The 23,861-nt window shown below is 43.2% G+C and overlaps 1 protein-coding gene across 1 annotated transcript in view; it reads right to left on the bottom strand.

The window, feature by feature from the left end:
* FSHR (follicle stimulating hormone receptor) overlaps positions 1-23,861 on the bottom strand; it is a 152,431-nt gene that overhangs the window by 33,099 nt on the left and 95,471 nt on the right. Inside the window, exons 3-4 of the mRNA XM_010984039.3 lie at positions 15,446-15,520; positions 12,872-12,946 (exon numbers count right to left, since the gene is read on the bottom strand). Coding sequence (XP_010982341.3) covers positions 12,872-12,946; positions 15,446-15,520 — 150 coding nt within the window. The remainder of the gene's footprint in view (positions 1-12,871; positions 12,947-15,445; positions 15,521-23,861) is intronic.

Genomic DNA, 23,861 nt, shown 5'->3' with positions numbered 1-23,861 from the left:
ATACCGTGATTTATGAGAATTTGGTCTCCATTCCCCCTCTTGGCACAGAACTTCTGGGTGGGGAGGGTGGTGGACTTGAGGAGAGCATGGAAGGACTGAATCCTTTCTTCATACCTTGCCCTGTGCACCTTTTCCATTTGACTCTTCCCGAATTACATCCTTTTATAATAAGCTGGTAATCTTATAAATATTTCTCTGAGTTCTGTGAACCTCTAGCAAATTAACCAAACTCAAGGAGGGGTTATTGGGACCTCCAGTGTACAGCTGGCTCATCAGAAGCACAGATGACAACCTGGACTTGCAGTTGGTGTCTGAAGGGGAACAGTCTTACAGGACTGGGCCTTCAGTCTGTGGGATCTGATGCAACGTCCAGGCAGATAGTGTCAGAATTGAGCTGAATTGTAGGGAACCAGCTGGTGTCTGACCATTTCTTGGGTGTGTATGGGGAAACCCCACACATCGGAACTGGGTGTAGAATTAGAGAGGGAAGTTGAACTCTGTGGTTGCTAAGATGCCTTCCAATTTAGAAACCTTTAGCATTTCTCTAGAATTACTATTTCCAGAGGTTATAAATGCTTTGTTCACATATGAAAGGCTACAGTGGTCAAATAAGTTTAGGAAATGCTGGTTTAATAAGGTTAAGCAGTTTCTTTCCTGCAGGATTCTCCGAGCCCTTACCACAAAATTATTCATTATAAATACCCAAGAGGAGGAAATACTGTACTGACTTTCCCCAAACACACGGACCTTGGATTCCGCCTTTCTCTTAGAGTATCTCCTGAGTGTGGTACTTCCTAATTCAACCTTGGAAGCCCTGCTAGAAGCTAGAGTATTTATACTGATTTATGCTCATTCTCTGAAAATGCTGTCACCATGTAGGACATGGTTGGCAAACTCTCTCTTAGAGGAAGTATTCTATTAGTCAGCACTCTCCATTCCTCTATAAAGACAGAAATCAGAAAGTTTTTGGTACAGAAGATCAGAACTACACTGGAGAAAGGGCACCCTGTGATGAAGTGACCTTTGATCCAATTTGTACTGGCATCTTCAGGCATTTTAGGATGGCCCCCCACAGGTGACACCCAAAGGAGGTAAGGTGAGCAGGAGACTCTGAGTAACTCACCTGCAGCTGCAGGGAATACGTCAGTCACTGGATTAATTCCTATTCCTAGCCCAGCAATTAACCTCCGCACGCCCCATGTCAGGGTGAGAGGAAATCACGTTCTCTGATGGCAAAACGAATCAAAACGGGGCCGATCTTTGACAAAAGGAGTCGGAATGTAGGAAACTAAAATTTGTGACGGGCTACGGTGTAGCTCTCACTGTTGGCGTTCTTTGTCCTTATTTGGAGCACGCTGGAGGGTCCCTGCATGGCTGGGGCCCATCTCAGTGTACCAGGGTGTCGAGCTGATGTTTTCCCTGAGATACCAAGGGGTGAGAACTGCTCTATCCCAGGTTTCTAGAAACCAGTCATGCAGCTCTTAACCTCTCATGCACAGTGGGCATGAGAACAGTGTGGACACCTTGTGAGAAGGGTTCCTCGAGACACCTGGGAATCTGTCCTTTCCTTTCACCACCTCGGGGAAGGGTGGAAGCTGCTTGTTGTCACTGAGGTTGAGAGAAGAACTTTAGAAGACCACATGGCAGGTTTCTTCCCTGTCTCCTGATGCTTGGGGGACACAGTGACCAGTATCTAATGTAGGCCCAGTGAGAGGCTGCCTAACGTGGCAGTAGACCGAACGACTGGTATTTGGGAAGTAACTGAAACCCTAGGAACGGGTTCTCACGCAGACGTCTAGGAAGGAAAGACTGGAAAGTCACCTTGCCTTATATTTATGTAGCACATGAGGCTGACAAAGTTATTTCATATCATCTCATTTGACTTTACTGTGCGTTTCTAAAATGAACATAATTATAATTCCCATCTTACAGACCAGGGAGGCAATGCTCACAGAGGGTAAATGAATCACCCAAATTTCTAAAGTCAAAGTAGAAGGAGTAATAGTTAAAACTAGCCAGTTACCTTGGCACACGTTAGGCACCATTTTAAAGGCCTTGCCTATACAGTCGTTCATTCCTGCCCACAATGCCATGAGGAAGATACCATCATTAGCTCCATTTTATAGATAAGGTAACTGTGGCTTAGAGAGTTTCAGTTACTTGTCTGCTACAAAGTGGAAGAAATGGGATCTGAACCTGGGCCCTCTGGCTCCCCTGCCTCTCGGTGAGGTTCCTTCCATGGTACCACATTGACTTCGCAAGGACTTTTAAAACCTCAGGCTGTCTCCAAGTTTGACTCACTGCCAACAGAGCATTGCCAAGAGGCAGTCTTTTGGGACTGTCTTGGATGCTGAAATACTTTAATCAAACTACCAATTTGTGGCAAGCAGTTACTTTGAAATTACATGGGGGAGTCGCAAAAGAGTTAATATTTTAAACAGTTTGCACACCCTTCCCCACAACTCATTTCTAACATGAATTATTTAGACTTCTATTTCTTAGGTACACTTCAACTTAGCCCGAGTAGATGATCACAAGTTCCAAATGGCAAACATTAATCAGCTGTCGCTCTTGTGCTCAGAACACTGGGGACATTGACATTGGCTTCATCCACACTGTGCACCTTGCCAGCTGCAGCATGCTGGAAAGCAGGGTGAACCAGGGTGGAGACAGACATCCCTGGCTTCAGTTCTGCCCACTACAGAATCTCTGAGTTTCAAGTCCCTCATGTGTAAATTGAGGAAAATACATGCCTCATGGTTTTGGAAGATTGGACAATGCGCTGTGTGAACAACATACCTTGATTAGGGTCTGCCACCTAGCAGCTTGTTCAGTAAAGTTTAGTTTCTCTTGCCCCAAGGTCATTTCTTAATCCCACTTAGTAAGTTTGGGCAATTTAGTCAGCATCTCTGAACCTCAAGTTTTCCATCTGTAAAATGGAACCATACATCAGTGGAAGCTTAGAGGGCTTTTGTAAGACTGTGTCAATTGGTGCAAAGTGAAAGTGCTTTCTAGATTATGGTTCCTGTGTCCCACCCCGTATCAGCCAGCAGTGCCTTGTCCAAGTAGCAGTGCTCATGCTTGTTTGCTGACTTGAACTTTCAAAGCATCCCCGCACCCTAACTTATCTTCTCCCTTCCTCTCTCTTCCTTACGACCTTTTGATGGCAAAAAGGCTGTTCTCCTTTCCATTTTACTTAAGGCCCAGAGAGGTCTGGTTACTTGCTTACTACAAGTTCTCACAAGTAGGACCGCAGCTGGAACCTGGGTGTGTGGCTCTCCTGTAAAGAGAAGAGCTCTTCCTCAGTGTCTTGTCGAAGGAATCTGCCTCCAGGTGGCTCCTGTGGTTTGGCCCTTGTCTGGAGAGACTGGGCTGGGCAAGCTTTGTGAGGGAGGCAGCCTCCTTTCTTCCCTGATGCGTCCCCTACACATCCTCCTCCGCCTGCCCAGCACCGCTATCTTTGAATCCCAAACTGATGCGGGAGGAGTTCACTGCCCCTTGAACTAGACAGGATTTGCTGTGGGTGAGCTCAGGATGAAACCGCAGCAGGACATTTTGGTAATGTCTCCTGGAGATGAAAATGCTCTTCCTTCGAGCATTTGTCACTACAGTGTTCACCCTCTGTAACGCCCCGAGATATTTCTCTGAAAACAGCAGCTGCTTCCCTGACACCATGCAGACAGAAAGAGTCAAACCCAGGCCCATGTTTTCATTAAGGGGCTTACTGTGTGCAGCCCCTGTACTCTGTGAGAGAGCTCAGAGATGAACTGGACACAGCCTCTGCTCTGGATTGTGGGTCGGTAGAATCAGATGATGACATCACTAGCTGCTTCATTGCTCCCTGGTCTTGAGCCAGCTGATCTGGCTGGGGATAAGGCAGTGAAAGAAACCTGCTTCCCCCACCCACTGCCGCCAGAATAGCATCACATCTGGTGACCAGAGTTTACTGGCATAATGTCCTCCCTCCTCTCGCTGCCCTGCTCGCCCCCTGTTGCAGTGCCCAGCTGCCTCCCGCCGTCCCCGCTTCCAGGGGCCACTCCATCTTTGCAGAGATGGAAGCTGACAGTTCTTGTGTTAGCTCTAATATCTTCATACATGGACTCTCCTGGGGATAAATGCAAATCTAAAAAGGGTCAGTCAGGACCAAAATACCCTTTAAACCTCCCAGTATTGAGGCTGCAGGGGTGGGAGAAGAGGTAGCAGTTTATTTTCCATGGAGGTGGAGCTTCATGTGATACCCTTCAGCTTTTCACCAGCTAAGCTGTCTCTCCTTCTCCAGCTCTCCAGGAATGTGCCCTCTCAGGCCAGCGCCAGTGCTTGCTGGGTGCTGTCTGCCTCTTAAGCCTCGCCCCACATCCAGTGCCTCTCCGGCTCCACTAAGGCTGGCTGTGCTCATCTGTGAGGGACCAAAGTGGCAGGGGAAAGTGAAAAGTCCTTTCCTGTGACTTTCCTTGTGCTTAAGAAGCTCAGCTTCTACTGTACATTTTATAGCTGATTTAAGTTTTTTGTTGTCGTTCTTACCAATGTTTATTTTCCTCCAAATTTATTGTGTTTTTCTGTAATGCTGTGAAAACTTTTCCTTTCCCTTTTCTCAAGTGTTGAGGTTCAAAAAACCAGCTCTCAATCATGGGCTAATCTTCATCTCTTCATTGTCTTGTATGTTGATATTGTGCCATAGTGAGTATTTCTATTAGTTTTCCTCAGGGATTTGTGCATCTCTCTCTCTCTATATATATTCCTACACAGATATGTACAGCTTTTTATCCTCCTCTCACCACCTGTAAATACGACTTTGTCTGTTTTACACAGCTGTTCCTTGGTCAAGGGCAAAGGATCCGTTGAGGGATTCTCATTAGTTTTCTCCCTTTATTCGGATCCACTGGAGTTCTTCTTAAAGAGCTTGTGGGAGGAGCTGCAAAAGCCCCCTTTCTGGTCTTGCCTGCGATTTTGATTGCTGAAATATGTTTGTTCACTTTCTTTCTTCCTTTGGATACAATCTGGTGGCGTTTTCTAAATGCATCTCTTCCAAATAGGTCTGCTTTTCACTTTGGGAACTCTGTTGGGGAAAGAAGGTCCTGGACATGCCATGATGGCTTAAGTTTGAATGCATTTGAAGGATCCCAGCGTTTAAAGGGTCTACTTGGATTCTGGAGAAGAGAGTCTGATGCGGAAGTAGAGGGGCGGGATTTTCCTGTCTTGCAGAGGGACGTTCTCCTTCCCTACAAGGCCCTTTGTGCTGAGTCTGAATATGCTGACCTCAGGACAGACAATGACATTGGGACCCCCAGATTCGTGAAGATCGCAGTTTAGACACCAGGCACCTGAGGGCTAAAAGAGGTCTTGGAGGAAGTGGAGTCCGTTTTCCTCTTTTCATTAGCCCCTTGAAGCACATTTTATTATTTCCATTTTGCAGAGTAAGAAACCGGGGCTTGAAGAGATCAGTCCGCCACTGTCTAGGGGTAGTGGGAGTGACACTAGCCATGAGGAAGAGGTCAGAGTTGAGCTTCACGTAGCTAATCTGAGACTGTTTCTCTCTGAGCCCTCTCTAGACTTGTCTTCGCATCTGATTTCTGGTGGTGACAGACAAGTCTTATTTCACCATTAATGAGGTTAGGATTCACCTACCTCATCAGAAGATATAGTCTGTGAAAATAGAATTCCGAGACTCTGCAAGTGGGAGGAGTAGATGGTTACCTATTTGCTATAGGAGAAGATCCTGTAGGACTTTCCTTCGCTCTCAGAGGCCTGCATTCCTGAGAGTCTCTCAGTATCAGTTCTTGGGTTTCTCATTGCCTTTTCCAGGCCCCTTTTAAATATGTCACTTCGCCTGGAAAGAGGAATGTCAGACCTGAACATACTAATGTGAATTGATGGATCCAATAATTGTCTTGCTGATGGAGAAGACCTGGACTTCTTGCAGGAGAAAGCATACTGAGCAGATCAGAGGAATGAGGAGAGGTTAGCTGCATGAAAATGTCACCATTGTTAAAATCAGGCCCCAAGACAAGAGGAGCTTCCTGTTCTCCTAGAGCTGGCCTGCTCAGGCTGAAATCTCATCTCGAACTTCAGTGTTCCACAAAGAAAACCTGACTGTCTTTTCCTGGAATCAGCAAAGGCCAGCAAAGTTGGCTCTGCTAGACAGATGACCAATAAAAGAAGCAATTGTATAATTTCCATTGTGCTTAAACATCCTTGTAGTCATGACAACATCCTTACAGACTTACAACACTGACAGCCAGGAAGATGGCTAATAATTTCTTCCCAGTAATCACAGCCCCCGTGTAAGATGACTTCTTGCCCAGACTGCATTCCTGATGGGTGCTGTCTGCAGGATGATTTTGTGTTGGGGGGCACTAAGGAGGAAGGGAGGCTTTGGGGACTATAGGTTAAGTGGGCAAAAATCACTGCAGTCACTTGCGTCCCTGTCTGACTTGGAGGTAAATCATATACCAGTGATTCTTTTTGGAAATGTGCCCCCAATTGAACTGTGACTTTCTGTTCCTCCAGATGCCACCATTACTGTATCCCCAGTGATGGCAACTGGTCCTTAACCAGTCTCCCTTGAATATAGTCTATACCCTGCTACCTGTCAATCTGTAGTCCAAATCATTGTCATCCTGTCACTCTGCTGTTCAAGAATCTCTTATAGCTTATTCTTTACTACTGTGTTAGGCTTGAACTCTCTTGCCTTAGTTTATTTTTCTAATCTTATCAAATGCAATTCATCCTAATATAGTCGTACTCCTTTGGGTACACCTTCTTTTTAGTAGAGACTCAGTCTCCCTATCCTCTGCCTATTCCATGGTCCTTTTATGTTCTATGCATTTACTCACCTCTTTCTTTCACAGAAAATTCCTTCTTTTCTGTCTTTCCAAGTTTTACTCATCCCTGAAGTTGTAGCTAAATTCTCCCTTCACCACCAAGAAGCTTTTCCTGACTAGTCCAGCCCAAGGCATTGGGACAGTCTTCCTACCCTCGCCCAGTGCCACAAAGCTTGACAGACGTGTTGTTTTTAGTTTCATGGATGATAGCCTTTTCTTCCCAAAGACTGATCTGGTGTTGAGAGCTATTCACAGATGTCTCCAGTGTCTTTCACCAGGCCCCTCTGTCCTTTCTCAACCACCTTTTCTAAACCATTACTTTCCCTGCTTTACTTTTCTTCATATTGCTGTCACCACCTGACAGCATTACACCAGCAACATTGTTTGTCTCTTCAATTAGAATGTAAGTTCCATAAGGGCAGAGGCTTCATCTGTCTTACGATCTTTAGTGCACCCAAGAAACAGCCACCACACAGCCTGGGATATGGCATGACCTCAACAAATGATTGTTGAATGGCTGACTGAAAGAATGTGTTCCTACTGACTGGCTAATTCACAATCAAAACGTTGGAGGAGAAATGGGAGGGCACCGATCCTTTCCCTGTGCACGTGGCTGCCGTAAATTCCAGACAAGAACCCTAATTTGGCTCTTTTCCCACCACTCTAGAGAGTGAAATGTTGCTGAACATCAAAAGTATCAGAGTAATTCAATGCACAGGGACACTGCATGTTCTTGTCAGAAGAGCACTGTAAGCAGGACTCCAGGCAAAACCAGCTTGCTTCTAGAAAATGCTCAGACTTGTACTGCCCTGCTTACTCCTGGGGTTGCCATGAGTTCAAATGCAGTGAAGTATGATAAAGAGTTCAATTGTAGATCACCGTAGAAGTAGGAAGAATTATCCGACCAGTTGGCAGTGTGAAGAACTGGAATTAATTTTGATGGGGATGGCATGGGGTGTTGGGGATCACTAGCGTTGAAAATGAGCAAAAGGAAAGGGGTTCAGAGCCCTCCATTAGAACTCTGCTGGATGGTATCATTATGCTTGTTTGGAGGGACCTTTCTGGGTATGTCAGGAGTCTGCTTTGGAGAGAACCAAGGTACAAAGAGATGAAGTCCCTTCCACAGGCTCTCTTAACTGGTAAATGACAGGGTCAGGAATTTAATAAGAATTGCTAACATTTATTGAGAACTTTCTGAATGTCAGTCATTATTCTTAGTATTGCATTTCATACAATGCAAGGATACAGGCACCGTTATCCTTAGTTTACAGAAAGGAAAACAGAGAGTTAAGCCAGTTACACAAGGTCACACAAGGGCAGGAGCCGAGTCCAAGTAGGTGGCCCTGGAATCTCTGTGCTGCTTTCTGAATCCCTGCCCTCTGTCCCTTTGGCCCTGCAATGTCCAATATGGTTTAGCTTTTATAATCAGAGAAGCTAGTTTCATCACTCCTATTAACCCAAGTGAAAGAGAAGAATGCAGAAAAGAGGGAGAGTAATTTGGAGGGAGGAGCGGGGAAGAAATAGCCTGAATTGTAGAGTTGAGTCCCAGTGAAGACGCCCCCAGAATTGTCACTGGCTGGAGAAAGCAGATGGTGCGGCTACCATTAACAGCATCCTAAGAAGCTAGAACAGGCCCACATGTGAGTGGAAGATGGTTGTCAGTTGGGGGTGGGGGCCTGCCCAGCTGTGTGAAGGGTTTGCGAAGATGAAATTATGGTTTATTGAGTAGCAAAGGGCAGCATCCAGCTGCCTGAGAATTATGCTGACAGGATGCAAAGGCAAGAGAATATTGTGTAAACCTGATTTACAGATCAATAGATAATCTTTCATACATAACAGGTCAGCTCCAGGTAGGCAGAGTGGTAAAGAAAGAAATATTGCCTGCAAATACAATATTGACTTAAAAAAAAAAAAGTCCACCCAGATGAATCCTTTGGTGTACAGTCTTCTAGTTAAAGTACATTTCTTTATTCACGAGGATTTTTTTTCCTAACCATTTCAGGTTCCTCAGTGCAGTATAAAGGGGTGATGAAGAACACTGATTTCTAGTTGTCTTGAATTCTGTGCCGTCAGTGATCAGCATGAAATGGAATCAATGCTGCGAATTGCAGAACAATATCTCTAAGTGTGTGTGCATGTAGGAATGAGGGTTCTCAAGTCAAATGGCAGCTCACCCCTACCCTTGGTAATTTCCTGCTTTGCTGGCACTGATGATAAACATTTATCTTGGCTTAAGGAAATAAACAACTACTCAGTCCTGCTGGTCCCTTCCAAATTTCTCCATCCATGTTGTGTGTCTTCTTTGCCTTGAAGCAAGTAGTTCATCATCCTGGAATATCTGAAATCGTTCCCATCCACCTCCACCTGGCTGCTGGATCTCAAAGCTGTTTATGACCGCTGCTCAGACACAAATAAGTGTGGAAGAAGAAGGAAGCTTGATTGGGCTTTGTTTCCACGATATAATCTTTTAGAATAGAGGACCAACTCTGAATTTAGGTGATTCCTTCCTCTTAACAGTTCGGAAAATATTTCAAAGGACCATAGTCTGGGAGCCCTGAATGGATGTCTCGCTGGTAGTGTTTTTGGAGTGCAGAGTTGCTTCAGATCCCAGGGTCACCATGTGCCACATCCATGGGTGTGCAGCTGGGAGAGGTCCACCCTGGGCAACAGGTCAAAAGGCTTAAGATGGACAACTCTTTGTCTCAACTTCCTGATGGGGATCAGCATGGTGGAGGATGTGAAAGGATTCTATACACTGTAGAATTACGGTAAGTATTTTTTTCCCCAGAGCCATCAAGGAAGATCATTTGACAGTGACACAATTCCTCTAACTGCTTATATGTTCTTTTCTTTCACCAGTTAGAAAGTATGTTTCCAATGCTCTGAGAATGATAACCTCCTCTTAGGAAAGAAAGTAGCTAGAATTAGTCACTTCCAGCTTTGTCTGGACTTGACCGGGGAGCCATGTGGGACTGGAGATTACTCAACACCTCAAAGTGAGAAAAGGACACAAAGGGGAAGCTGGAGTTGATGACAGATGACACAGATTTCAGCCTCTTCCAGAGTCGAAGTCAGAGTTTTGTCCCATCTGTTCTGCCAGAGTTCCCTCTCCCTCCAATCTAGGGCTGTGCCCACATCCTTCCATGCCCACATCCTCCCAAGTTCCTCTCCAGCCCTCACCCCCCAGAGGGAGGCCTGAGGGTCCTTATTAATAAGAATGAATGGTGCTGGCCTTAAGATGTGGGCTATTAGGGTCAAACTTTGGATCTCTTGATTTCAAACTTTGCAGTGATTCCCCATCACCTGCTCCCTGTCCACCATTCTTGGACGTGTTATTATTATCATGGGCTATGGGGTGTGTATGTGAGGGGGGTCGCTTTCTTCTTGGATCTCTCCTTTGCAGGAGTGCTTTTCATGAGCCACATGTGATCGTTTGTGAATGGGGTGTCCCTTTGCAAATCTTAAAATGGTGCTGTTCTATTATCAAAGGCTTTGTGCTCCTTGCACCCCAGTTCCACTCAAACTTTTTCTAAGAGGAAGGAAAGAGGAGGAGGGAAGAGAGGGGTGGCAATCGGGAGGGAAAGAAGAAAAGAAGGACTGAAGGAAACCAACTGGGTAACAGGCACGAATAATTTCATATTCATTTGTATAGTTCTTTGTTTGTATGCTAAAAACAATTTGTAAAATTTTTTTTACAGGTAAAATCTTATTTGCTTTCTTTAATGACTCAGTTTACAGATAAGGAAACTGAGGCTTAAAGAAGATAATGAGCTAATAAATTGAGCTAATAAATAACATCATCCCATCTGGAATCCAGTCCCTTTGACATATATAGTTTTTTTTTCTTTTTCTTTCCTCTACTGCTCCATTAAATGTAAACGCATATCCTTTTTTTCTTTTTCTTTTTTTTTTTTAATTCATGCCACACACTCTGGGTAGAAGCTGAAGGTTTTACTGGCCACCATAATTCTCTGTTCAACCCTGACTGGACTTTTTCTGAGGGTGGACTGGTAAACTTTGATTGTTTGGCCAGAAATAATCATCCTACAAATACTTAGTACATTTATTAATGTTTTTGACCCATTTGTAGTTTATAATGTATTTTCATATATAAATCTCCCTTGAGGGTCTTAGAAGCTATGTGCATCTCAGAAGTCCAGTGATGGGCCCAAGGGTAAAGTGGAGTGTTGGAGTTGGGATGAGGTCCTAGATTTTTTAATTCTAAGGCCCATGCCTTTCGTGTTGCCTCCTATTTCCTTCACTGTTAATGTGCCTAACCCAGGCTAGCTTCTGCAGAGGGCACAGCAAAGTCCATTTGGGAGCCAAGAGTCCCAAGTTGATCATAACCCTGACTTCTGAGCATGACTGGCTATATAATTTATGGGGTGCAGTGCAAAATGAAACCATAGGATCCTTTGTTCAAAAATGTTTAAGCATTTCAAGATGGCGACAGCAGAGTGTTGAACATAGTGTGAGGCTCTCTGAGTGTGGGGCCCTTTTGAGCATGGAGCCCTGTGAGACTGCACTGGCTGCATGCCCGTGAAGGGTCTTGCCTCTGACATTAACTCAGGAGTGGAAGACCTTTTTTCTCAGATCCTTTCTGAGGCTCCTATCAGAAAGCAGAAGTTCCAGGTCATATGGATTCTTCTTCTTTTAAATCTTTTATTCCCTCAGTCAGTCTCCATTCAGAAAGCCAAGCCACAGTGGCCAGTTTTCTTTATTGTACCTAACTACAGCTCTCATAGTTCAAACTTCAGGGACAGTCATAGTATCACTAGTAGCTAATGTTTATCGAGCATTTACTGTATCACAGGCACCATGCAAAACCTTCTACAGGTTTTAAATAGATTGCAAAGATGGCCTCAATTCTCTATCCTTTCTGGTATCCGCACACCTTGTCTTGTGACTTTACAGCTTTCCCCATTAAGTAGTGGAGCCTGTTTCTCCACTTCTTGAATCTAGGCTGGCCCCATGAATTGCTTTGGCCAATAAAATACAATTGAAGAAATGGTGTGTTAGTTCAGGGTTTCAGTCTCAAGAAGTTTGCAAGCTTATCCTCTCTCTTGGAATCCCAGGACTGCTAGGAGAACAAGCTTGTGTTAGTCGGCTGGGAGGAAAGCTGTCATCCCAACCCAGACCATCAAGAGCAGCCAGTACCCGCTTAAGCTGCCAACTAATCGCCGATGCATGAGTGAGCTTAGCTGAGGTCAGGCACGTAGAGTCCAGCTCGACAGAATCATTCTGCTGATCAGCTCACAGACAGGTGAGAAATGATAAATTGTTGTTGCCTTAAAACTGTCTTTTTTTGGGGGGTATGTGTTATTATTATGTTCATAGATAACAGACACATATTCGCCATTATTATTATTCCTATTCTCTTTTCCTAATCTCTTGATGAGGAAAAAACGTTCTTGCCTGTGATCGGCAGCTAATACGTAGGTCCAGAGGTTTTGACTCCATAGGTCAAATTCTTATCTGTTATTTTCTCGGGCCCCATTGTAGCACTCAGGGTCTAAGGAAGTCCTCAGCTAATTTGAAAGCCATCTGAGTGGAAGGAGCAGTGCTTTTGCTGTTGGGGGGAGCACCCACACCAGGAATCTCTGCTGATAAAATACTGTGTATATTATTAACCAAGACTTTTAATATAAAACACTGTGATCTATCAAAAAAAAAAAAGATGCATGTATGTAGAACAAGATAGACAGTGTCTTTGAGGTCAAGGTCACAAGCTAAATGCTAGCAGAAATTTTGGCTGTATCTCATTAACACTAAATTATGACCGAGTTCTGCAAAAGGTCTGTGTGACAATCCCATTAGTGCAAATGGTATTCTTTATGATGTCTGTTTTTGCAAATGAAAACAAAATGCAATTATGTTAGTGGAATTCACTCATTAAACTGAATTAAAGTCTGCTAGCAAGTGTCTTCCCACTTCCGTCCCACATCTTTGATAAAAAGCTGTTGCTCCCCAGAGTAGCAAGTGGATATTTTACCAAAATAGGAATGCACAATTTAATCATAAAGAGGGTACCAGAATACGGGAGTTCTTACAGATATCGGAGGTTGGGAAGGTTCTGGAAGGCATCAGGGTCGATGTATAGCAGGTTGTTGGCCTTTTCAATTCTACTGTAAAAGAGGAAAGAACATGCACGTGGTGACCTCAACAATAAGGAATGCTGTGGTACTTTTCACATTTTGCAAAGAGTATGTCAGTAAATCATCTATTCATCCATCCATTCATCCATCCATCTATCCATTGTTCAACAAAAATTGAGCATGCATATAGTGTCTCTTACTGTACTAAACTGTGCAAATGAAATATTAACCCTGTCCCGTTTAACTCTCATCAAGAAATCCTCCTGGAACCTGTCCATCAGAGGCAGACAAAGCACTGGCTGGGTGAGTCATTTTCACCCTGAGCACAGCTGAGTCTTTCACCACTAAGGGTCTCCCAGGGTCTGAGGAGGCTAAGAGGGTAGGGATGAGACTCACACAGGTCTGATTTGTCTGATTGGGAGATGAGGGAAGGGGATGAAAAACAACAAAAGAGGGTAAAAAGATGGGAGGGAAGGAAAAAGGCTAAAGAGCCAGAGGAGATTGGAGAAAAGGAGGGGGCAGGAGGGGCAAAGGAAACCAAAGATTAGGGGGAAGACAGCGGATGTCTGTTTTAACTGTGCCATCCCAGTGGACGGTAGCTGGGGATGTGCCAGTGATTCCGCTCATGCTGCAGACCGAGGCTGCTCTCTCCCTCAGCTCATGGGAAGTGATGGCTTTTGCCCTGTGTTGACCTGTGCTGTGTCCTGATCAATAGTCTGGAGGTGGGCATGTTCACATTTGGATTCCGGCAGAGAGAGGCCGCCCTTTCCTCATCTTGCTGGATCAATGTATATTTGCAGAGATGCTCTGTGTTAATTACTTCCTCCCTGTTTCATTAGCTTTAATGTTGCAGTAACCTGTAGCTACCCAGATCCAAGTACCAGGCAATTAATCATTTTAAGTTCAGGCAGCGCTACATGGGGGTGAGCACCTCTCCACGCAGGGAAGAGATGAAAGTGCCATCCCATTAACTCCACTGCCCATCACATTAGAGGGAGGCCTGCTTGACCTTGCCCAGAGGGCTGGGTGCCCTTTGATTCATTTCTCTGCTATATTCCCAGTGGGTTTTGAGACCCTGGGCAGATCTCTTTTCCTAACTATGGTAAGGAGAGGCCAAGCAGGGAGAGAAGGAAGGAAGGAGCAGGAGCGCAATGGGGAGAGGGAGGGAAGGCATCAACTGCAGAAGCTTAATGACAATGAGGAAGAATGAGAGTGAGAGGCAGAGTGTAGGAGAGGGAAAGGGCAGTCTGCTGAAATGGACGGGCTCTAATTCCTAAACAAACTCATATATATGTATATATGCATATATGAATTATGCATGTACGTGTGTACGGATATATGCTTGGCAAATGCTAAAAACTTTTTTAAAAGATGCAAAAGAGTCAGGAGATTTATGTTCAAGTCCTCATCCTGCTGTGAATTTGGCTGGGTAACTAGACAAGCCTCACAACTTCTCTGTCTTTCATTCCTCATCTGTAAAATTAGGAAAGTGGTTCATTGGCTTTCCTAACTGTGTTCTGTGAGAATTTTGTGAGATATTAATAAATGCTTCACAGAGAAACCTTTCCAGTGACATCAGTTGAGAGACTGTTAATACAATATCTTTCTTGGAGATTCCAAGTGTGTATTCACATGTTACAGGCTCTGAGTTTTCCTATAATAAGTGAATCTGTCTAACTTTATTTGCCCAGTATTTCTTAATCTTATTTGACCATAAAATCTTTTTCCTTTTTTGAAACACTTAATAATTTTCTGAGTGTTTAATGATACACAGAATGTACTTTGGAAAATTTTGGACCAGTCTCCAAGGTCTCTTCTGGCTTTTATTCTGTGGTTCTGTGAATTAATCTCTGGAAACTATAGACCCATATGAAACAGAGGTGGATCTGTGTGAGTATTGATTGACCTGTATGTAAAACAGAATGTCAACAAGAGAAAGTAACCTTGGTTGGAGTTATAAAGGAACCAAGGATCATTATGATAACTGACTCTATGCCAGTTGATGTGTTAGGTCTGATTTATGTGTATCATCTCACTTACTCATCACAGTGGTCCTATGAGGCCTTCAGTTTTATTGTCCCCATTTTACATATAAGAAAACTAAGTCTTAGAATGATTTTGTAACTTGGCCAAGGTTTCAAGGTGAGTATGTGATGTGACAGAAGTATCCAAGCTAAGACTGCCCTTCCTCAGCAGCATCATGTGGGATTTATTTTGGGCTTTGGCTATGGAGTAACTTTGAGTGAGAGGATGAAGGGGAGGTCCTTGCAGTCACAGAGTAAGGTTCTGGGGCCTGCTATGCTGAAAACGACTCTGGGAGGGAAGGAGCTGGATAAGACCGGACTCTGGGCTGGTGCCTGGATCACCAGGCAGAGACAGCGACAGTACCTTTTGGGCTGACTTTGACACCTTACAATGAAATTCTAGGGGCCTGAGAACAGGACAGAGCCAGGGCCTCCCAGAAATATCAATGAACTTAAGGCTGTCGCCAAGAACAGCCATGAGCGAACCCCATAGATTCTTTCTTACATCTCATGTAGCTTGGGCAGGTTGGAGAAGACATTCGCCTCTATCGCTTCCAAGACATCGTTCTGCGAGATCTCTCTGCAAAGAAAGAAATATAATTCCACTCAGTTTTGTTACACTTCACAAATGGATTTAGGGCTCAACATAGAGCCTTGTGGCTACAGTGATCATGAGACACACAAAACTGTTTCTGCTTGCAAAGAAGTCGGCTGTAATAAGGAGACAAAGCTAGCATGCTGGATGCTGACCCTTAACAGAACAATGAGAGGAATCAGCCCAAGGCAACGGCTCAGTTTAGAGGATATTCAGTCCACAGATGTTGCAGCTGAGGCCTAGGGAGGAAAAGAGATTGGCTTAAAGATGTTTAGAGAATATACAGGATGAGAACAAACTTTAAATTCCCTAGACCAGGGGTCAACAAACTTTTTCTACAGGTGGTAAATATTTTTTTGACCTTGTGGGTTTTTTGGTCACTGTCGCAACTACTCAGTTGATATTGTAATGTGAAAGTAGCCATAAATAACATGGAAATGAATGAGCACGACTGTGTTCCAGTAAAACTTTATTCATAAAAGCAGGTGGCAGTCTGGATTTGGTGTCATGGGCTATAGTTCAATGACCCTGCTCTAGACCATAAAGGCTAGTTCTCTCTGCTCATCTGGCTTTGGGAGATGAGAATCTTAATTCAGTCTCTTTTAAATAATTGTGGATTTCTATTCCTTCCCCTTCCAGGCCATTACGCAAATGCAGGCTGTTATTGGAAGGCCTTTGGCATTAATGTTGTCTTGGCCTAAGATATCTGGAAAAGATCCTTCAGGTCCCAGCTTTTTTCCTCCTGGAGTAATTTGAGGGAGGTGGAGGATGCAGTCCACTATGCAGAAGCCCAGAGTTTACGAGGAGAGAAGGGTGGCTTAATCAGTTAATGTTTATAAAGTGGCTCAAAGATGAAACATGCTATTATTAGGCCCCCTGAGGAAGACGCTCATGCAGTTTTAATGCAGCAGCTGAGAGTGTCTCAAAATCTTGCAGGTAGCCCGCATTCAAATTGGCTGAGGCAGAAGCACTGTCTGCTGGCCTGGGGTTTAGCTGAGTTGCTCTAGGAAGGCTCTGGATGAAGGGAAAGGCCTGGAGGGCAGGGCAGGGAGAAGGCCTGGTGGGAGAGGGGACGTATGACTGTGAGCAGCACTGTCTCAGGGAGGAGGGCTGATGACACCGGGGGCTTGTCAACTCACTGGTGGCAGAGTTGTTTCCCACCCCTCCACCCACCGTGAGTGAGGAGACATTTTGTCAGAGAAAAGCGCCTCTTACTCTGTGGTAGCTTCCTTCACGATTTATTTGGTAAATTGAGTTGGTTTACATGGTTGAACGTGGACAAGGGTGATGTGGATGCGCGTGTGTGTATGTGTGTGTTTAAGAGAGCGTGCTGGCCCTTGGCCCCTTGTTTCGCTCCTCTGTCCTGTGAGTGGGAAGAGTGCTGGGAGGCAGGAATGAGAAGTGGGAAAGGGGTGGGAAACCTAGAAAAAGGAGACATTTGTTTGAGCACTTAACGGAGTCAAGTGAAGGGGCTGCACGGGTAGAAAACCAGGCGTGGAGGAAAGCACTAGATGGCAGAGAGGGTGCAAATGCAAATGAGCCTACATCCTTCAAAAGCGGTTTCTGTTTCACTTCCAGGTCCCAGGAGGTTTGGCTACCAGCTGCAGTCATGTCTCAGCCTAATATTGCCTAAAAGGCAGCCATTTCTCCTTACCTGAATTCATGTACTGAGAGTTCCCTTACCTGGAAGGTTTTTGGTTTTTTTTTTTTTTTTTTTTTGGTCAAAGAGAACTAAAAATGACTAAAACAAACAAGCCAAGAAACACTTCTAAATTAATTATTTCAGAAGGTAGTTCACATTTTATGGCCTCAACTTCAAAGACAGGAGAGAGTGTGTTGGGGTTGGGTGGCGGTTGAGGGAGCCTTGGTCTGGATGAGGGTTGGGTGAACAGTGTGCAGCAGGGGAAAATTCCCTCACTGGGAAATTCAGGGATCTTGCTGCAGTTCAACCCAGTTCGGCCACTAGTTATTTCTACTATCATTTATTACTACTGACCAGCCACTCTACATACATGCTCTCCAGTCTCTTTGACGTGCCTATAAAGTTGGGATTTAAATCTCCATGTCAGTAATCAGCCCCACCTGTACGCAGAACCAGCTCTGGTTGATTGCAGGGCTGGAACTCTTTCCTCTCTATGCCCTGCCCCGCAGACCATGCTGGGCCTAGCGTTCCCATTTCTGTATATTTGCTCAAGAGAAATAAAAATTTATGCCCTCCCAAAGACTTGGACGTGGATGTTTATAGCAGCTTTGTTTTTAATAGCCCCCAAACAGGGAACTACCTGCTGGATAGACTAGAATATCCCCACATTGGTTTATTACTTATCAGTAAAGTAAAACACTGCTAGTACAACACAGTTAAATCTTTTTTTAAATTGAAGTGACTTTATTTACAATATTGTATTAATTTCAGGTGTACAAGACAGTCATTCAGTAATTTTGCAGATTATATTCCATCATAGGTTATTAAAAAATAATAACTATAATTATGAGTATAATTTCCTGTGCTTATAGTAAATCCTTGTTGCTTATCTATTTTATATACAGTGGTTTGTATCTGTTAATTCCCTACCCCTAATTTGTTCCTTCCCTTTTCAATTTTTGATAACCTCAAGTTTCTTTTCTATGTCTGTGAGTCTGTTTCCTATATACATTCATTTGTATTATTTTTTTAGATTTCATATATTTGTCTTTCTCTGATTTATTTTACTCAGAATAATGTTCTCTAGGTCCATCCACATTGCAGAAAATGGCAGTGTTTCATTTGTTTAATGACTAATATTCCATTGTGTGTGTGTGTGTGTGTGTGTGTGTGTGTGAGTCTCTCACATATGAATGCAGTTGTCTGTTGATGGGCACTTGGGTTGTTTCTGTCTTTTGGCTATTGTAAATATTGGGGCTATGAACATTGAGGTACATGTATCTTTTAGATTTAATGTTTTTGTTTTTTCTGGATATACCCAGGATTGGAATTGCTGGATCATATGGTAGTTTCATTTTTAGTTTTTTAAGGAACCTCCATATTGTTTTCTATAATGGCTGCACCACATAGTTGAATCTTTAAAAAATTATGCTGAGTGAAAGAATGCAGACATGAAAGAATGCATACTATATGATTCCATTTACAGTAACAGAAATCAGAGTAATTGTCACCTGGGGCCTGGGATAGAGGGAAAGAGGCAGGGGGAAACTTGCTGGGGTGACGGAAATGTCCTACTTGAAGACTGGGGAAGTAGTAAAATGAGTTTGTCTAACTTTAATTTTTAAACAAGTGCATATATTTTGTTGTATATAAAACATACCTTAATAAAATTTCATTCAAAGGAAGGAGACAAAATTCCATTTTGTTTGTATTTTGAGAACTCTGAATTGAGAGAAATAACGGAGGCCTGTTGGTTATACTGTCTGGCTAGAAGGTGGTGTTCAAATCTTAGTTCTATCCTGGTGATTCTAGATAAGGTTCCTCACCTCCTGACTGCCCCCCCCCCCCATAAATCTATAAATCCTCCCTCAGTCTATAAAGTGAATAATTGGACTCGATCAGAGTTTCTAATCTCTGGCTACACATTAGAAACTCCTGGTGGACTGCAAAAAAAAATATTCCAAAGCCTGGTTTACATTGGAGAGTTGGATTTATCTAGCCCAGGATGAGGCTTTGACATTACTTCTTTAACCCTTTAATTCTCCAAGCAATGGTGATTCTAATGTACATGAAAGATTGAGAACTGCTGGCCTAGATGATATTAATATCCCTTTTAGATCTGTGATTTCTTTCTTAATGTTTGCTTCAGGAGCAAGGGCCAGTTTTCCCTGGGCTGCTAGAGAAATAAGGTTCTTGGAGTACAGGAAAAAGAGACAAAATAGTAGCCAAGGAAACCTGGTGATAGAACCTGGAGGCAGGAGAGTGAAACAGAGAAGGTACTAGTTGAGTATGATTTTTCATAAGTGGGAAAATTGAATCAAAAAGTCACAACATTTCAAATGCTGAATGTGTAGCAAGAGATATGGTAGAAAATATATAATAACATCTTACATTTGGTAAGTATTGATAATTGGCAGAGTATCTTTTTAATATGCATAGCTTGTCCTCATTTTCAGCGTACCTATGTAAATTAGTTCATGCAGCCACTGCTGTCTCCAGTGGGGTTAACGGAGGTGACCTGGCTTGGCTAAAATAACACACAGTCGTGAGGATCTCTCAGCTGGTCTTCGAAGGGAGGATGTGGAATCTTTACATCCAAAGAACTCACATAATTAAGAAACCATTGTTTGTCTCAAAAGATTTAGGTAAGAATTTTCTTTGCAATTGTGACAAATCATTGCAATTGACATAATTTGGGGCATGGTCATGTTTCCTTAGCATCAACAAATAAAGGGTTTATGAGAGAGGAGATCTCTAGGGATACGGTAGACCAGTGGTTCTCAAGAGTGGTCCAGTGGTCTATGTGGCCAAAACTCTTTTCATAATAATGCTAAAATGTAATTTTTTCACTTATTCTGTGGGCCTACAGTAGAGTCCAGGGGCTACTTGATGTGTAGATACAGAAGCGTATAGGAGAACCTGTCTGTTGTGTATTAAGCAAGGGGTTAAATTTTCTTGCAAATACGTAAAACTAGGGTACTCTTCTCACTAGTATTTGTTCTGAACATGGCTATTTTGCATCACAACCATTACTTATGTTAATATGTGGAAATTTATTATTGTTTTAAAATTGACTGACAAAATGTTTCCCAGTTTTAATTTCTAGTATCGTAAACATTAGTAGCTATAAGCCACATAGGCAAAATCTCTTTGGTGTCTTTGATTACTTTTAAGGGTATAAACTGAACCCAAGACCAGAAAGTTTGGAACTGTGCCATGTAGACATTGAATGCTGTCCTTCTTAGATGAGGGATCCTGATTCTGTGGGAAGCTCATTTCTAGAGATGAGGCTCTTCTTATCTTCTGAGAAAAAGCTGCTCAATTGTTCATGCACAGACAAATCACCTGGGAGTCTTGTTAAAATATAGATTCTCAACAGGAAGATCTTGAGTGGGGCCTGAGGTTTGGCCTCTCCAGTACCTCAGGTGATGGGGACGGAACTGGTCTTGAGACCACACTTTGGAGTTCAGAGTTCTTTAGAAGAATGATAATAACATCCCAGCAGGCCTTTCCCCCAGTACACACACCAGGGTGGGTGTGAAAAGCATGAGAGAGAAGGAATGAGTACTTGATTCTCAAAAACCTGTATCCTGTCTCGAAAGTCTTCCCTTACTTTCTGATCATTGACGTTTTGCTGTCCTCTGGATTCTCACAAGACTTCCTTCCTTTTTCAGTTAAAGCAATTAGCACACTGTTCTGTCACTCCTATTTTGGGGGGATGGTGGTGGTGGTCATTGTCTAATTCCCCAACCTGACTTTGACTTCCTGGATGGTTATCTTATCCTTCTATCTTTGTATCTCCAGCATCTCAGTCATAAGTTGGCATGTGATTTGTACTCAATAAATATTTAGTGGATGGATAAGTGGATGAAGGAAACATCATCTTTAGGTCCAGAAACAGCATTTGCAGAACTGCAAAGGGGATGAAGTTTGTATTCTGTATTCTTTCAACCACCTTTCTATAGCCAGTATGCCCAAGTCTGGTAGGTGATGGCCAAGCCTAGCTTGTCAGTGAGTTAGGTTTTTGTCCCAGGGATGTTTTACATTTAATTCACAGCATGCACAGGACACATACATGTGCTTGGTCTGCTGTACTAATAGCGTCTGGATGCCTTTAGCTCTACTCCTATGGGTCACAGCATCTCCCAGCCCCTCTCTGGCTCACGGATGAGGTCCTTGAACTGAAAAAACACCCATAGAGGAGAAAATAGGAGAGATGACCGCTGTGACTGCAGGAATTCTTAAAACATTTGACTGGATATAAGATCACATCTGTGCGTAGAATTCCACTTTCCTTTGAAGGAAGGGGAGATGTGTTCGCATGAGGTTCTGAGGGTATTAGGACATTCTCTCTGGAGTGAGTTTCAGAGCCACAGTCAAGTTCTCCAGATTTCCATTCTTCTGGCCAACAGAGTGCTATTCATATAGAAGTACACTTGATAGAAGCGTGGTGGGGGTTGTGGGGGAGGAGTGTTCAGTAGGGCAGACTTTAGGGAGTGAATGAGCATGTAGCATTCAGCCAGGTTCAGCATAAAATTTCAACCTATCCTAGAGTGATATGCATTTGTCTGCCATTTCCCCTGACACTCATTTGCCAAATGCTGGGACTGTTTAATTCAGAGAAGTGTTGCTACAGCTTTATAGAAGAAGGAGAAACTGATGAACTATTACTGGCAATTAAAGGCCTCACTAGAAATTCAACGACTTCGATGAATTGGAGAACAGGATGTAATAAGAAATCACTCACAGAAACATCTTTGCTTTTTTCCTGATGTAAGAGATATTCTCCAACCAGGTTTTCCCATCTTTTCCATCTTCTCCTGACTCTCCACAGAGCATTTTCCTTCAATAAATCCAACATACCCCTCCCTAATTGGGCACATTAGGGGATTCAGTTGCATTGAAATATTTTTAATACTCATCGAATCAGCTTTCTTTTGTTTTGAATAACCTCAGACTAAATTTAGTTGACCATTTCCCTTCCCTGAGGCCCCTTTGGGACCCCCTCACACACTGCCGTAGCCTCACGGACTACACTGGGTTTGCATTCCGGTCTGTCTCCTCCAGGCAAAGAACCCCTGGAGGACAGCACGTTGCCTTGCATCTTAGCATTCCTGCTCCCAGCCAAGTGTTTGCTGAATGAATGAGTGATCTCTGAAAGATTAGAAAAGATTTTCTGCCTTTGTTCCTGCATGATAAAGCTGTGTTCTTGAGAACTTGCAGTAAACAGAGTATTTGCAAATCAAAATGTGTATTAGCCCAGGCTGGAAGCTTCTTGTGTAGCAGAACCTAGGAGTGAATCTTGAAAAGAGTGAAGAACTAATTCAACAAGGGTTCAACAAATTTTGATGAGGCAACTTTTGTATTCCAGGCCCTAGGCTCTGTGTTGGGGCTCCGATGCTGAGTAAAATGAGTCCTGGGTTTTATCAGTGATCTTTAACTCAGTAAGTCTAGTATTCTAGGCTTCCCTTCACTGGGTGCTATCTTTTTTTGATGGGTTACATCTGAGTTACTAGAAAAAATAAAATGGATTGTTGACACGTTATTTTAACATAACTACAGATATATAAATAGTATACTTTCATATGTAGGATATATAATTATTATATATCAAATGTCATATATATGATTATATATTATATACACATATCTGTGTATTTCTACCATATGTCTAATCTCTTAATTGTTCTGAAAATGTGCTATATGACTTAAGTAAATACAGAACAAGTCAAGTGAAAATTCCCATGAGAATGCCTTCCAGAAAATTTGATAAAGTTCTCCAAATATATGCCCAACCCTCATTTAGAATTCCCTTAAGATCAGATCCAGAGATTTTTACACTAGAGACCTGAGTCTGAATCCTGTTTCAATTTCTTACTAGCTGAATAACTGTGGGCAAGTTACAGAATCTCTATAAGCTTCAGTTTCCTTGTCTGTAAAATGGGAATAATTGCTATCTCACAGGTATGTCAAAGGGATTAAATGAGATGGTATGTATGAAAGCACAATGCTTGTCATGTGGTGAACTCTAATCTCACTGTGCCTGCCATCTCCTCTTTGTGGAGCTGAGGACAGAATTTCTGCAGCTGGGAGAGGCTGCGCTAGCCAACCACCGAGCTGGGGGAAACGGTGCTATCAGATGTCCTAGGCATGCTTCTCCTAACCCCACCTACAGATCATTTAAGTTCTTAAACCAGGCTATGACATTATCCCAAACCCCATTCTGAGTCTTACCCACAGTGAGACCCACCATCTGGTTTGTTGTCCAACAGAGGAGATTAGGCAGAGCATGTGACTGCCCCAAGAAGGATGTCTCCACCACTGAAGTCATAATCTAGATAGCATGCTGGTCCCTTCAGGAGAGGGTCAGTGCAGAGCGGGACATGTTGTCAGGGTAGGGTGAGGACATTGCCAAAGGGCTCCTCTCACCTTCTCAGGTGGCAGCAGGTGGATACCTTCCTTTCCTGACATGTCCCATCTGCTTCCTTGTCTCTGGGTGAAGTGAATCTTTGCTACAGATTCTCTAAAGATGTCCCCAAAATGAGACAGAAATAAAAGCACCCTCAGTGACTCGATCTCATTCAGATATCTGAATTGAGCTCCCTCACTTTCAAATATATTAACAACAAGCTTTGTCTTAATTTAGTTTTGTCTTAATTTAAAATGTTAAGTAACAATCTATTT

This window comes from Camelus dromedarius, chromosome 15 (genome assembly GCF_036321535.1).
Source record: "Camelus dromedarius isolate mCamDro1 chromosome 15, mCamDro1.pat, whole genome shotgun sequence".
In the NCBI taxonomy this organism is placed as follows: Eukaryota; Metazoa; Chordata; class Mammalia; order Artiodactyla; family Camelidae; genus Camelus; species Camelus dromedarius.
This window is presented reverse-complemented; position numbering and strand designations above follow the sequence as displayed.